The following is a 14,037-nucleotide window of genomic DNA, read 5'->3' as shown; positions in this document are numbered from 1 at the left end:
CACAAATAAGCTTTTCTTCTTTTGTCTCAGGTCATACACTCCCATTTTGCTTTAGCTTTAACCATTTAAAAATATTACAAGTAAAATTGGCAGCTTAAATCGTTAAGCATTGTTAGTTTACACAGCCTGTCACAGAGAAATAGAAACAACAATAGAAACAACAAATGCTAATTAATTTAAAACAGGCCAAGATCCTAAAATTCAATAAATAAATCAAGTTTTCAGGTTTAAGTAGTTCATGTCAGCCATCTGTCCAATAGGCTTTTATAAGATTTGCTTTTTCACTCTTGGCTCATTATTTGATTCCTGCCTGCTCAAATAGATCCTGTCATTTTAAAGGCATTACAGGAGTTGAGTACTTACAGTTCCCAAGTGAACCCAACAGTCTTTATAAGTCTATGAGAAACAAACTGCAAGCATCCAAGTGGAAATCTGCTATGTTTGATGTACTATTATAAAATTACCCTCAATGGATCATCACTATCATATTTAGGCTACCTGGCTTTAAAAGAAGCAGTGCTACAAGGAAAGCAAAATGAATATAATAGAGATGCACATACACATAGTAAGACTTGAGTAGATGTGACATTGATTTCCTTTCAGCAAACTGGTCACTAAGTCTAAGCCCTAACTGTAATCAGCAAGAACACTGCATGCTGTAGTTTAGGATCCCCATGTCCATTTAGCTGGTGTGAATTCTGAACTGTGGTTCACTAATCCACATATGAAATCAGTTCATGGGAGGTTAAAAGGGTACTACACATCAGCAGTGAACTTCTGGAACTTGTCACTTGATTGTGGAGGCAGACAGCACCAGAAGGCCAAAAAGAATTTATACAAACAGATGATCAAAAGATGAATGAACAGACAGTACAGGAAACAGACAACACTGTATCCTCTGACATCCTTAATACAACTACAGAGCTGAGCACTGTAGAGCTCACACACTATTCTAAAGAATATTTCTGGATGTTGGGGTGACAATGCAGAATTACATGCTAAACTGCTCTGACTCAGCATGGCATTTCTTACATTTCTATCATCCTATAAGTGTTATTAACTACCTGGCACTGCAGTTGCTTCTGACTATACATTTTAAATTAGTTTCAGATAGTCTTGCTGCTTTTAATTTACAAATTTTTGCCACCCAACTTGACATTTCTCTTATTACCAATCCTAAGATTCCTCAAAGAGCAGAACTACAGCAAGATGAACCAAAGACACATGAAAACTACCAAAACTGTGCTTACTTGAATTGCAGTGTTTCACAGGTAAATATGAAGAATATGGAAAAAAAGGTATAAGCCTGAAATATATTTTTTGTCATACCATATTACAGAATCACAGATCCTGACTCAAAAGCACATTTAATGTGATCAGAGATCTTAATGGCATACTTATCTATTTTTTCTTTAAAAAATTAAACTGCAAGAAGTAGTTAAGCAATAGCCATTACAATCAATTTCATATTTTTTCATTGCCAATTACTATGTAGATAGCATTTAACAGTTCTAATGCAGAGAACAAAAGCAGTACCCTGCAAAATGATACAACAGCATCCTTCACAATACACAAGAAAAAAGGCAGGCTATCAGTCAGATTATCAACAAATGGATAAGTGATTTGGGATTGCAAATCCCTTTTAAAAACCAGTCAGAATCCTTCCTTCTCTGCCTTCAATGCTAAATTTCAAAAGATGAACAAAAAAAGGCAATCTAAGCAAAAAGCTCAGCTGGAATGATAAAATGAGCAAAATTTTTGAGCAAAAATATGAGAACTTATTCAGTAGACAAAAATCTTATTCCAACATTTTTCTCTACTTCAATTAGTACTTCTAAGACCACTTAAAATAGGAAATACCAAAAATACAACAGCTCCAAAGAGCTGGAAAGATATATCAGACCTGTGTTTAGGAGGAAGAACTAAGTTCCTAAGTAACTACCATAAAAGGCTGCTGCATATGGCAGGTGTAGTTTCCAGAAACAAAAAAGTCAGGATATTTGTCCTGAAATTTATACTTAAAAGTTGCATACACCTTTTCCTAGAGGTGGGAAGGGATGTTACAAGTACTGCAGTCTGCTGCCTAAGCATTCAAATTTCATAAGGCTTAGAGCTTCCACATGTATATCAAACTCTGAAAAGTATTTTTTTCCTTCCTGTCCCAAAAACCCTGATTGACATCAGACTGCATCTTTTAAACATTTTTGCTGGACTGTTCAGTCATCTCTTTTAAGGCAACTCATCCCACCTGTGGTGTCAGTTCTCTTAGCTCGATACCATGAAATAATCCAAGAAGGGAACAGAAAAAAAATCTGAAACAAACCAGATCCTTCATGTTCCATTTACAATCACACCCACAATTTTAATCATTCCAGACAGAGAAATCAGCTTACAGAGAGCACAAACCAGAGAAACATTGGTCACTCCTCATTCAATGAATTACTGATCTGTGTGGTCCCATGTGTTTTCTACAGGCAAGAGTCACTGAAACACTAGGAAAATTTCAGACATTCAAAAAATCAGAGAAATAGGACACAGTTTGATATTTTTATGAGAGGCGAATTACTCTAGATTCATATACAGAATGAAAGCCATTCTTGGGAGAAATAAACAACATTCTGGAATACATCAATAACAGCTTCATAAACAGCCAACTATACATATACTGTAATAAAAGCACTAGGACTCAAACCCTCCAGGTTTTCAGCCACAAACTCAATTTTCCAGCTTATTCTGGTCCCTCTAAAGCTAATAAAATGAACAATTTCTGGAAGTAATTTTTCAACTCCCAAATTATAAGCAGCAATTTTTTACACTGGAAAAGGTTTCTGCAAAAGCTGTAAACCATTCAGAGAGACTCTAGATGCATAGGAGATACAAAAAGCTATCAACGACCTTTTGACAAAGCTTTGCCTAGCACTCTAAAGAGAAAAGTGCAATTTTCCCCCAACTGTACCTTCACATATATTTTCTGAGATCAAATTATGGTCAAATTGCCATGTAACCATAATTTCAATTTTTTCTTCATACATTTTTACAACACTCTCACTTCAGGAGTATTTACTATTATCACTCCCAGCAGCCAAGGTTGTTTGCATAAGGTGTTATTTGCCAAGAACCTGTTACTTGAAGGGAAGACCTCTTCTGTCTGCACAGCAGATTTGTAGGTGGAGAAAAGAAGCCTTGCTGAGAGAAAAGTGGAGGGAACCAACATAATCACATGCACATGATCCATAAAGGATGGAGCAGAAAATGCATGAGGCATCCTTCTCTAATGGGACTCAAACACATTTAAAAGACACATTTTTCATGCAGTTTCAACTAATTTGCTGTAGAAGAATTGTCATAAAGCTCCCCCAAGGGCTGAAAGCCTAACTGCAGACAGACCTACCCAAAACTTGTGTTATCACACATAACACACACCTAAGTGTTTCTAGCCCTGTTTCACTGCTGAAGGAGTAAGATACAAATCACTATAACACATTCAGGAAGATCAGAGGAATTCAGCTCAGCAAGGAGAAATGCCAAGAACTACACTATAAATAGCATGTCTGGATATACTTAACCCTATTTTAACTTCAGTTACTGAATGTCCTTAAGCAATGCAGTCTAATACACAGAGAATACCCAAAGCACAAATGTTAAGAATTCCTTGCCAAAATAAAGGTATATGGAGAGAGGCTCCACATGACATGTTCAGTTTGTTCCTATCCCATATATCAGTCGCTCTCCCAGAGACTGGAACAAGAGAGATGCTTCTTCCTTCCACAGACAACATGGAGTTGGGAAGGGCCATCAACAGGCCACAAGCTGGGAACATAAATGGCCATGACCAAGAAAGAAAAAGATTCTGAACAAAATTAGGATATCATTTAATAAAGGACACTGCACAAAAATAAAGAGGAAGGCTGCTTATTAGACTGCAATCAACCTGAAAAGGATCTGATGGTCAACACAGATCAACAAACTGAACATTAAATCAGTGTGTTGTTGATGCCACAGGAGGGGTAATCGCCTTCAGAGCAACATTCAGCCTAACTCAGACAACAGTTTTGTTAGAGAAAGTTTCTCTAACAAAGAGAAACCACCCCTAAACAGCCATCACTCCATGTGGGTAATAACCACACAGCAGCCAGTAATGAACCATGGACATTTATCCTACTCAAATGTTTGTTTCCTTTGCATTGTTAACATTTAGAGCAATGCTGAATGTAAGGTACAGTGATAGATATGCCAGTGATTAACTGGAGGAAAGAGAGTTCTGTTGCTCACTGAAGCAGTGCTGTTCACAGGACATAATTCCTAGTTTAAGGGGGACAAATACTTCTGTATCTGAGGAAGAGAAATAAGCATTAAGTTGATTACAAAGAATTGCAAAACTGAGCTCTGAATAAAGGAGGAATGAGTTTTGGAGTGAGACAATAAATTTCTTCTGACATCCCAGATAGTCTTGAAATTTGAAGACCACGTTCAAAAGCGACTACATTCCCCTCAAGAGAAATATTCAAGTGCATCCCCAGAAAAGGGTGCCTGAATGTGAATTATGTGGCAATCCCAGTCAACTCTCTTTAGCAGCAGAGTTTGCCAAGGGATAATTTCACAAAGCCCAAGACCTCAACTGCTACAATGGAACCATGTATTTATCTCACAATAAGTAGATTTATGCTTGTGTAAGTAGATAAGTACAGATTTAGTTTCTTTTTTTCACCCATGTTTTACAAATATGTGATTACATTATTATATTTAGATACTACAAACAATACTTTTACTTCTAGTTTACCTTAATCTGTTTTAACCTATGGCCCAGCTAACCAGCACAAACTCTGCAGCGTCCACAAGTAAGAAAGGTGCTTCCCCTTCCATCACATGAATCAGATTCTGGTCCTGACAGAACTGGACAGAACCCAAGTGTACCCAGGGACTCACAGCAACTGAAGAGGCCCTCTGACATAAAACATAAAACACACTTATCCCTTGCAGCTATTGGGGTCTGCTAGGGTCAAGGTCACATGCAGACCTCCTGCTGATTCCTTTCCACACTGGAGGTGTCCTTGCTTATTCCCCTCTCATGGGAAGCAGGCCATGGGCTCTGAAACCTTTCCATTATTTCAAAGGCAGGTGTATGTGCAGATGCAAGCAAGGTAAGCGTTACAATTATTATCAGAATGTGGGCATCTGAAACTTTTGGAACTTGCACAATTCAAGAAATCAGATACTTCGTTCAGAATTCTGGAAATAATATTTGAGTTCTACACGGAAACGCATCACATTAAATAAGTCATACTGGTTGTGATGTTTTTGCTTCTGCTGTGTTTACATTCCTGTTCAATATAGAAGGACTTCAGTCTGATTGCACAGATATGGGTGGTACTTGAGGCCAACTGGTAAATGAGTTTGTGGAAACAGATTGGAGTGCTAGTGTCTTTTTCACTGCCCTTTCCTAGAAATATAAAAATGGAAAAACAATACTAAACCAACAGTTTGGTTTCTGAAGCTTAAAAAGAATCCTCCTTTCTTTCTCTTCCGTTATTTCACTTGTCCAGGAACTGGATAGAGAAAATGCCAATTACTGTCAGAGAAGAATTAAAACCTCAGTTCTTCCTTATACTCACTGCAAAATCCCAAAGACAAATACAAAGTAATGTCTGGAAAAAAAGTGATTTCTAACAAGTCTGTCTGTGGAAATAGAAAGAACTGAATATAATCTCACAGTAAAATACTGCTGCTGAGAACTCCATTCAAGAAAAGCATTTCTAATGCTAGGAAAATGACTAAGTAAATGACTTTTATCTCAATAATATGTCAGAGTAGTTGAACGTGTGTTAAAGTAATTAAGTTTTTTCAGTGATAAAGAAATGAAACTGGGAAAGCAAAACCATAAGCTACACTTCCGTAAGACTTAAGAGTAGTAAGTGAAATATCTTTCATTTTAGACAGGTTCTTGCAAAATATCTCCCATTGTCAGAATAAGCAGTTTAAATGATAATACTTAAGGATGTATTTTGGATCACTAAATAACATTTACATCATGAAGGTTTTCCAAAGCCAGATTCTGAAGCTATTACATCAATAAAGATATTTCTTTTCTCTTACATAAATAGCATTAATAAAGTAGAATGACCTTTCCTGTAAATACTAAAATTTTGCATTCTCTCCATTTGTCAGAGTTTATTTCAGCTATTCAACACTGCATCTGTTTGAAATATAAAAAGAATACACTTGGCAACATCCAGGATAAACACACTCTAATGAATCACACACACTTGTACAGTGGATGTTTCTCCTACAAAAATATTAAATTCATACACACGTTTGCTTGTCTGTGTGAGAAAACATTTCTGTTGTACTTTTATGAGGTCTTGGGCTATAAATTATTCGTGTATTGACTGAGTCTGGAGTGAATGTCTTCATCCATACATATTTAAATCTTTCACCTAGTTTCCAAAGTTTAAAGAAAAAACAACAACAAACCACTATTTAAGTGTGATTTACACAAACCGATGCTTTCTTTTCTATCACTGCACAAAAAAATAGCAGTAAATTATGCTTAAATCATACTCACCCTCCAACACCTGCAAACATTGGAGCCACTGTTTAATCAACATTCTCTTACCGTTGCTCTCCAACTGATGGGGGCTTTAACATGTTAGGCAATGTAAATTTTTCATAATGTTGAACTCAAAGCTTGCTGAAATCAAATGTTTCCTTTATGAGGGCTCCAGTACACTCAGATATATCCAAGAAAAACATTTTTATGACACTGTACTTCAAACCTTCCTCACCTCTTCTCTTTTCCCTTTTCCCAGGGCCTTGCTTCTTTTTGAAGTAACATCATCAATGAGCTGAAAGCAAATTAAATTTAAACACTAATACCTAAATTACCTACATGTGCCTTTAGAAACAACAAAGCTCCTTGGTCTATATTTTAATATTACAGTGCAAAAAATCTAACAACCAGATTCTCTGTGGCTGTAACAGCAACCAAATACTACTCTTCTGGCATTTTGCTTAAAAAAATATTTTAAGAAATATACAAATTCAAAGAGGTTTATATCTGAGATTAACAGACTGTCCAAAGAACATGACAAAAATACTAATGCAAAGCAAATAAATACCAGAATCTGAGTTCAAAAAAGGTTGTACTTACTCCTTATTCCTGCATTTAATGCATGGCTGGTAAAGGACTTTGACAGCATTCCAGGTTCCCACTGGTCCAGAGCTAGGCATGAGGATATCTCCAAATGGTGTAAAAATGCTCTGGGAGGACAAACTTCCTAAAGACTCTACCAGCAATGTGTCAGAATTTAAAAGCCATATCTACAAATAAAGAAATAATTTAGTTTACTGTAGATTACATACATTTCAATTTGTTACTTTAGTCTGACCCTAAATCAGCTAATACTAAAGCCACATTCTTACAAAGTTTCTAACAAAGTATTAACAGACATAAATTGATATTTTATTATTCAGCACAGTCTGCACAGCTTCTAGTGGAGAAAAAAAGGGTAATACAATACTGATTTATTTAAGATCATTACTCTGAAGCTGCCTTTTTTGTGATTGTACCACATTCCCTTTGGCAGGAACAAAAGAAAGAGTCCCAAGTCGTCTCTTTCAGTACCAGATGTATTATTTCTCCAATTTCATATTTTTCTAGGCATAGTCAAGCATATGGTGTTGAGCAACTGAGGGCTGAAGATAGGGAACTGAAAGATTGTCCACTGAAGTGCCAAAAAATTGAGGATTTTTAGAAGAAGTGTGGTAGTTATGACTGTATGGAGCTAACATATGCAAGGAAAAAAACAACAATTAAGATGGTCTAAAAGGAATGGTGGGATTTACAAACAGCTGCAACAGACCCTCACTTGGAAAATAAATCTTCATCGACTTTCATAATGGGAATGGCATTCTTCAGCACTATTTGCTCACAGCGATTTGAGGGATATTTACTGGGGAGAGTTTTGAGAAATCTGAACTTTTTGCATCCCATTATGGATCTTATTTAATCTTTGTGTGATCTGGTATCAGTGTTCTGACTTGGATCCAGGGCTTTCCTGCTGAACACCATACAAATAAGTCAGGCTTTTCCTTAATTCACAGCCTGCAGTAGTGAAGTGATCCAAGTTAACAATGGAAATCAATTTTTACAAATCCGGTGCCTGTATGAAATGTTTATATATGAAATATTTATCATAGAAAATGGGATTTATACAGTACTGCTCACTAGAGAGCAATCTTCTGCTTCTCATGATCTAATCAGTTTCAAGTAAAACAAGTTACATGATGTTAGGTAGCAGACACAAGATATCCCCTGTGGAGGGAGAAAGCCATCATTAACAGGACACATAGTATATGTTGTAATTGAATGTGACAGTCACAATTTATCAGAGCCCAAGGCCCAGAACACTACAGTGGAAGCTTCATAAAGAAGGAGTGAGATATATTGATAAAGATATCTTGGGAGGGGATGGGAGGAAGAGAATCACTTTAGCATATGCACATGAATGATGACAAGCAACCGCACTTGGTTTTGCAAGTGGTTGTTCATCAGTTTTGCTCTGGTAACTCACTGTACATATTTATAGCCTAAACTGCAAAATATACCTCATTAGCTAGGACCATTACACAAGGTTCTTAAAGCCAAGTGCTGAAGAGATGTTGGGAGAAAATGGTGAAAAAACACAGGCTTCTGCCAACACAAACTGAACAGAGTTTCTTCCTCTCGAAATTTCTAACAATTCCATGCAGAAGGAGCTTCCTGGAATGCTTTTCAGAAGGGGAATATCCTTCAAACTAGACAAGGGAACAATGTAGCAATAGCTGTCTGCTCCTTTCAGAATCCTCCTACAATCTTCTGTAGGGAAAGCAACCAAAGTGTTTCATTTGCAACATAGTCCATCTGCAAAGCACTTCTTTCTACCACAAGTGTCGACATGTGGCATCTGACAATCATGTTCTACAACCTGTATGAATGTCTTTGTCTCAACAGCAACACAACAGATCTCTATTAATAATTTAGCATACAATACAGAGAAAGCAAATTAATCTCTGGGGGTGGAAGGATTCCTGGCCATGAGAAAAATCAACTTCTGAACTACATTTACTTCTTTAGGCAGTATTTTTATTCTTTTCTTCATTTATGAATTCTCTTTTGGTCTTGTTTTCAGTCTGAGTGAACAATCACTCACCCAGGCTTGGTGTGTTGACTCTAAGCAGTTTATATATGTTATTTCTGGCTAAAACATTTCCATATTTTGATCTGTGCTTTCAACTATGTTACTCACAATGTGCAATCTTTCCTTCCTTTCTACCTCTTTGTACAGCAGAGCTTGCACAACCAAATTCCTTCCACATTAACTCCAGTAAGAAAAGAATCTCTATAGAAAAATAAATACATAAAGATTAGAATTCATTCACAATGCCATTGATGACCTTTTCTGAAATTACAGAATCAGAAAAAAAAGTATTTGGGGGGTTTTGGTCTTTTTTTAATTGTTTTCAAATCATTTTGTCAAGAGACTTAAAAGATGTTCTTTGGAGAAAAGTTGTAACAAATCTATCCCAGTTATATTTCATGGGACTGGAACCAAACGGGAAATACCACAATTTAGATTGTGTGATCAGTTTCCCTATATCTCAGCCTGGGTCTCCAGCATCAATTTGTGGACAATTAGGCATCAATTTGAATTTAACATGAAAAAAAAACAAAAAACACCAAGTCTTTTATTCCTCCTTGCTAGTTCTTTCTTAGTTATTGCAGACATTAGTATTAGCTTCATCACCACACAGGTCACTTACATGAACATCTTTCATTACAGCTATTTTGTTTTCACACTCAAGACTGTTCAGGTAAAGATGTGGTTTCCACATATTTCACAAAGAATAAAGCTCTCTAAGAGAGCTGGGTAGCTAAGTCTCAGCAAGGTTCTCATTATCTCACTTCTTGACCACTGCAACATCCATCCCATCTCCAATCTTAACAAATGCAAACTTGTTCTGCTCCTGCCCTTCAAGACATGGACAATAACCAGACTGACAAGTCTCTCCCATTTTGTTACATATTAATTTTCTTGGGATATCTTCCCACTCCCTCTCTGCTCACTCCTGAAATACAAGCTGCTTTACTTTCAGGGCACTTTACAGTGTAATCCCACTCCAAAAAACATCTTTCCTTCAATACTGAAAGACTGGAGATAGTATTTGAAGAGTCCAAACTACTGCACACTTTTTGATTTTCACAGATGTAATCTTTTTGGGTCTTATGATGTTGATCCCACCCATGAGATGAATTCCCTGTATCTAACCAGAAAACTACGTCTTTACCTCTTTCAAAGCCACACTTTTTGACAGTACAGAAAAAAATAGGTATCTGTTGAGATGCTGCTATGCTGACTAATAATGTACCATTTTGCTTGCATTCTCCTATCTAACTATCTGTTTGCTGTCCTCTTATTCTTAGCTTGTAAGTCATGCAACTATAAGGCAGGGAACCCTTCAACAGTGGAGCAAAGAGAGGAAGTAAGTGATTCACAAATGTGAAGACAGCAGAGATATAGTTAGGACAGATAAGGACATCTGTATGTACCACATTTTTCCCTTGAAAACAAAGAAACTTTTGTTTATTGACATCCTTTAAAAATAAAAAATAAAAAACAACCAACATAAGTATATATATATAAGTAGTTATAGCTTAAACAACAGAGTATGTGTAACTTAAACAATGGAAACTTGTGTTATGATATCTGCAAATAACATAATTGGTAACACTAAGTGATGCATACAGAGCAAATGAGGAAAACAAGTACACATAATACTTGTGGTTTAAAAAAAATTAAAAATACTTGTGAGAAACCTTAACCTTAATTATCACATACACAGTCTAAGCTCTGTGTATTCATGTAGGTAAGCACAAACACTGTGAACAAGAATCTTTGGCTCATTATCAAAACAAACAAGTGGGACAGCTGGGTCATGATGCATCAGTGATGAGACTACTTGTGTAACTTGGCTGTGTGCTCACAGCCTCGAGCACCCACGTTTTACTGTTTAGCTGTTGATAACCATTAATATAAATAGAGCTACATTATACTTGTGTCCACAAGGCCTCTGAGTCCAAAAACTTAAACCATGACTCCAAAACAGCTGTTGATGTGTATACAGTAGCCAGAACCTCACTCTGGACAGGTATAAGGGCTTTCTGATGTTAAATACTAAAAACACCTGCAAAAAACTAACAACTAACCAATATAAATGAAGAGATGTCAATCAGAAGCCAGTGCCTATCTAATTCAGCCTGCTCCTCTAATCAATACATTGGCAAAAATGCAGCTCAGAGCTAAGAATAATAAATAAAGTGATTTTTCTGTTAAAAAATATCCAGTTTGCTGTATCTAAGCTACTAAACTTAAGCACCAGAATTTTACTTAACTTGGGAACAGATAAGCTACAAGGGAAAAATCACAATGATTTTTAATGACTCCTCAATAAGATAATATATAATGATAATTACGGGTCTGCTCAGGAAACCTTCATTTTATCATCACAGAAGAGATATTTCTCAGTGGTAGTACAAATGTTGCCTTGGCACTAAAATTTATTTAAAAGCAACAGATATACACTTTCCTCAGCATCTGGATGTTCCAAAATTACAGAACCTGGACAATGTATATATATAAAACAGTTTATGTAATTAGATTGCCTCAAGAAAGTGCATTTATGAGTTTATCCAGGGCAGGAATCTATAATCATGTATTTCTTTATCTTCGTGTCTATGAATTATTTTTATAAACTGCAAAAATACAAATTCTACACCTACATTTAGTTCAGAAATAAAAGGAAACATCCCTGGTTATAATAAGTGTACAGTACTAAGGTAACTCCTATCCATCTTAAAAGTTTGAGGAATCTAGCTGTCACCATCTAAATATCAAGCTTAACCAAGTTTAACAGCATTAGAACATTAAGTATAATAGGCAATTTTATTTTTGTTTGCACTTCACTTCGCAATGCAATGTATTGACTACATTAATAGCCCCTGCTGACTTGAGACAATGCTTGTGAAAGATGCTATACAATTTGATTCACTTCTGGTGATTAAAGGAAAGAAGCGCTGGAGCAAGAAGGTGAAATATGTATCAAAAAGTTAAAACTTAAGCTTTCCACGTTTTCTGGATACAAAAGAGTGTTATTTCTGTGCTACCTGTGGTGCATCTGTAGTACTTTAATTACCGTATCAATAAAATTTCTGTGTGTACATCTACTTAGATTAAAACATTTAGGGATGTTCTTACTTGAATAGCTGTACCTCAGAACCACTTCAAGAATTTGAATTTGTTAATTTTTTAAACTTACAATAATGAACTGCATAAATATTTTAGGAACTGGGATGTGTAGGTTAGAAAGAAAGTCAGGAAGACAAAGACTTAAAAACTTACCAGAATATAGGTTTTTCCATTATCTCCTTTTATGGTGAATCTAAATGTGCTTTTAGCAGAGGATAATTCCAAAAGACACTGAGCAACCATGCTCTGTACAAACTGAGACCTGTTTAAGAATTAACCACATATCATATGTTTTCAAAACAACTATACAGGCAGTCATTCGTATCTATGCACTACAGGTAAATGAGTATCTCATACTTAATTCCACTACATCCTACAACCACATTTTACTGAAAGATGGGGCTTCTTTTTCTTCCTCTCACTCAAAACCAGAGAACTTTTTATTTCCTGAAACACGAATTTTTTAATAGATCAGGATTCTAAATTGCTCCACATCCTTTATTTTGGCCAACACCAATTGTCAAAAGCTGAATAGAAGCTTTTCCCTAGTATGTTTTGCGCATATGAACACAAAGTTCAGAATGATGCACATATTTCAAATATAATTCACAAAAAGAAAGGAAAGAACCGTCATTAAACCATTGTACGTGATACCAGGTAGCTAGATCAAGTTTTCTTTCATCTTAGTCTTAAATTCAAACTGAATTACTTTAAAATTCGAAAGCCTCCAATTAAACATTTCAAGCTTTACTTAATTTAACTTTACACAACATAAACTTCTGTTTCCATAATTAGTCACCAGACATTGTGCAAATTTAAATAGTTCGAAATAAATAAGTATTTTATTTTGGCTTATCACCTGAATAGTGAGACACTGTGACAAATTATACACAATCTATCTCCAGCATCACACACAAAGATGAGCAAACAAAACTGTACATGAGTGAATTCACGTTACTTTGCCTTACGATGCTTGATTCTCTGATGATTACATAAAATTGCACTCTGTTATCAGATGTAATTATTCAAGAAACTACAACATTAGAACATTTCTAGCATCCTTTCTAAAATATAAATACTTGAGGAAATTATTTGATTTTTTTGTTACCTTGGTGTTGGACTGAAACTTTCCTCAGCTACTTGAATAATCACCTCAGTGACATAATATTTAATGGTATCTAAAATGACAAAAACATTTTTCAAATATAATAGAATAACCAACTTGTTAAGATTAGACTGTAAGTCACCATATCACTATACTAATTAAACATTTGTTCAGTAGTCAATTAAGAGGTGCGGCAGACAATCATATTTTGCTTGGGTTTGTAGGAGCCAAAGCAACCATACCAAAAAACCTACACCTCCTGAAGAAAACTGCTCCAAGCTAATTACAAGATCAGCAATTTCTCATTTATATTGATCTTTGTTGAATGCTGGGAACAATCATCTCGAAACCAAGCAAGCAAGAGCTCAAGCCAAACCTGAAAGATGAATTGAAAGAACTTTCCTAAAGCACTGAGATCAGCATAGCTTACATAAGTATTTTAGTACCCTCTGCTGCTTTGTAATGCTGCAGTGAATCACAAGAGACAGTTTTAATAACAGCTCACACGGGGGAATAATTTTCTTCTTTGCTCAAAGAACAGAATGGAACTTCTTTCCAAAAATCACACTCACTCAACATTAACACTGCATACATTCTGAATTTCAATGTAACTGTTCATCAAAAGCTCCACTAAGACAGCTTTTAACACTA

At 35.8% G+C, this 14,037-nt stretch overlaps 1 protein-coding gene across 1 annotated transcript in view; it reads right to left on the bottom strand.

Annotated features, from left to right (window-relative positions):
- The window catches only part of UBE3D (ubiquitin protein ligase E3D), a gene marked incomplete at its 5' end in the record, with an annotated part of 78,946 nt that overhangs the window by 51,077 nt on the left and 13,832 nt on the right, over positions 1 to 14,037 (bottom strand). The window contains 3 exons of the mRNA XM_082277277.1: positions 7,148 to 7,317; positions 12,435 to 12,543; positions 13,390 to 13,459. Of these exons, the coding sequence (XP_082133403.1) occupies positions 7,148 to 7,317; positions 12,435 to 12,543; positions 13,390 to 13,459 (349 nt within the window). The remainder of the gene's footprint in view (positions 1 to 7,147; positions 7,318 to 12,434; positions 12,544 to 13,389; positions 13,460 to 14,037) is intronic.

This window comes from Coloeus monedula (assembly GCF_965178545.1).
Source record: "Coloeus monedula genome assembly, chromosome: 2".
Classification (NCBI taxonomy): domain Eukaryota; kingdom Metazoa; phylum Chordata; class Aves; order Passeriformes; family Corvidae; genus Coloeus; species Coloeus monedula.
Note: the sequence above shows the minus strand (reverse complement) of the source record. Positions and strands in the feature narration are given on the sequence as shown.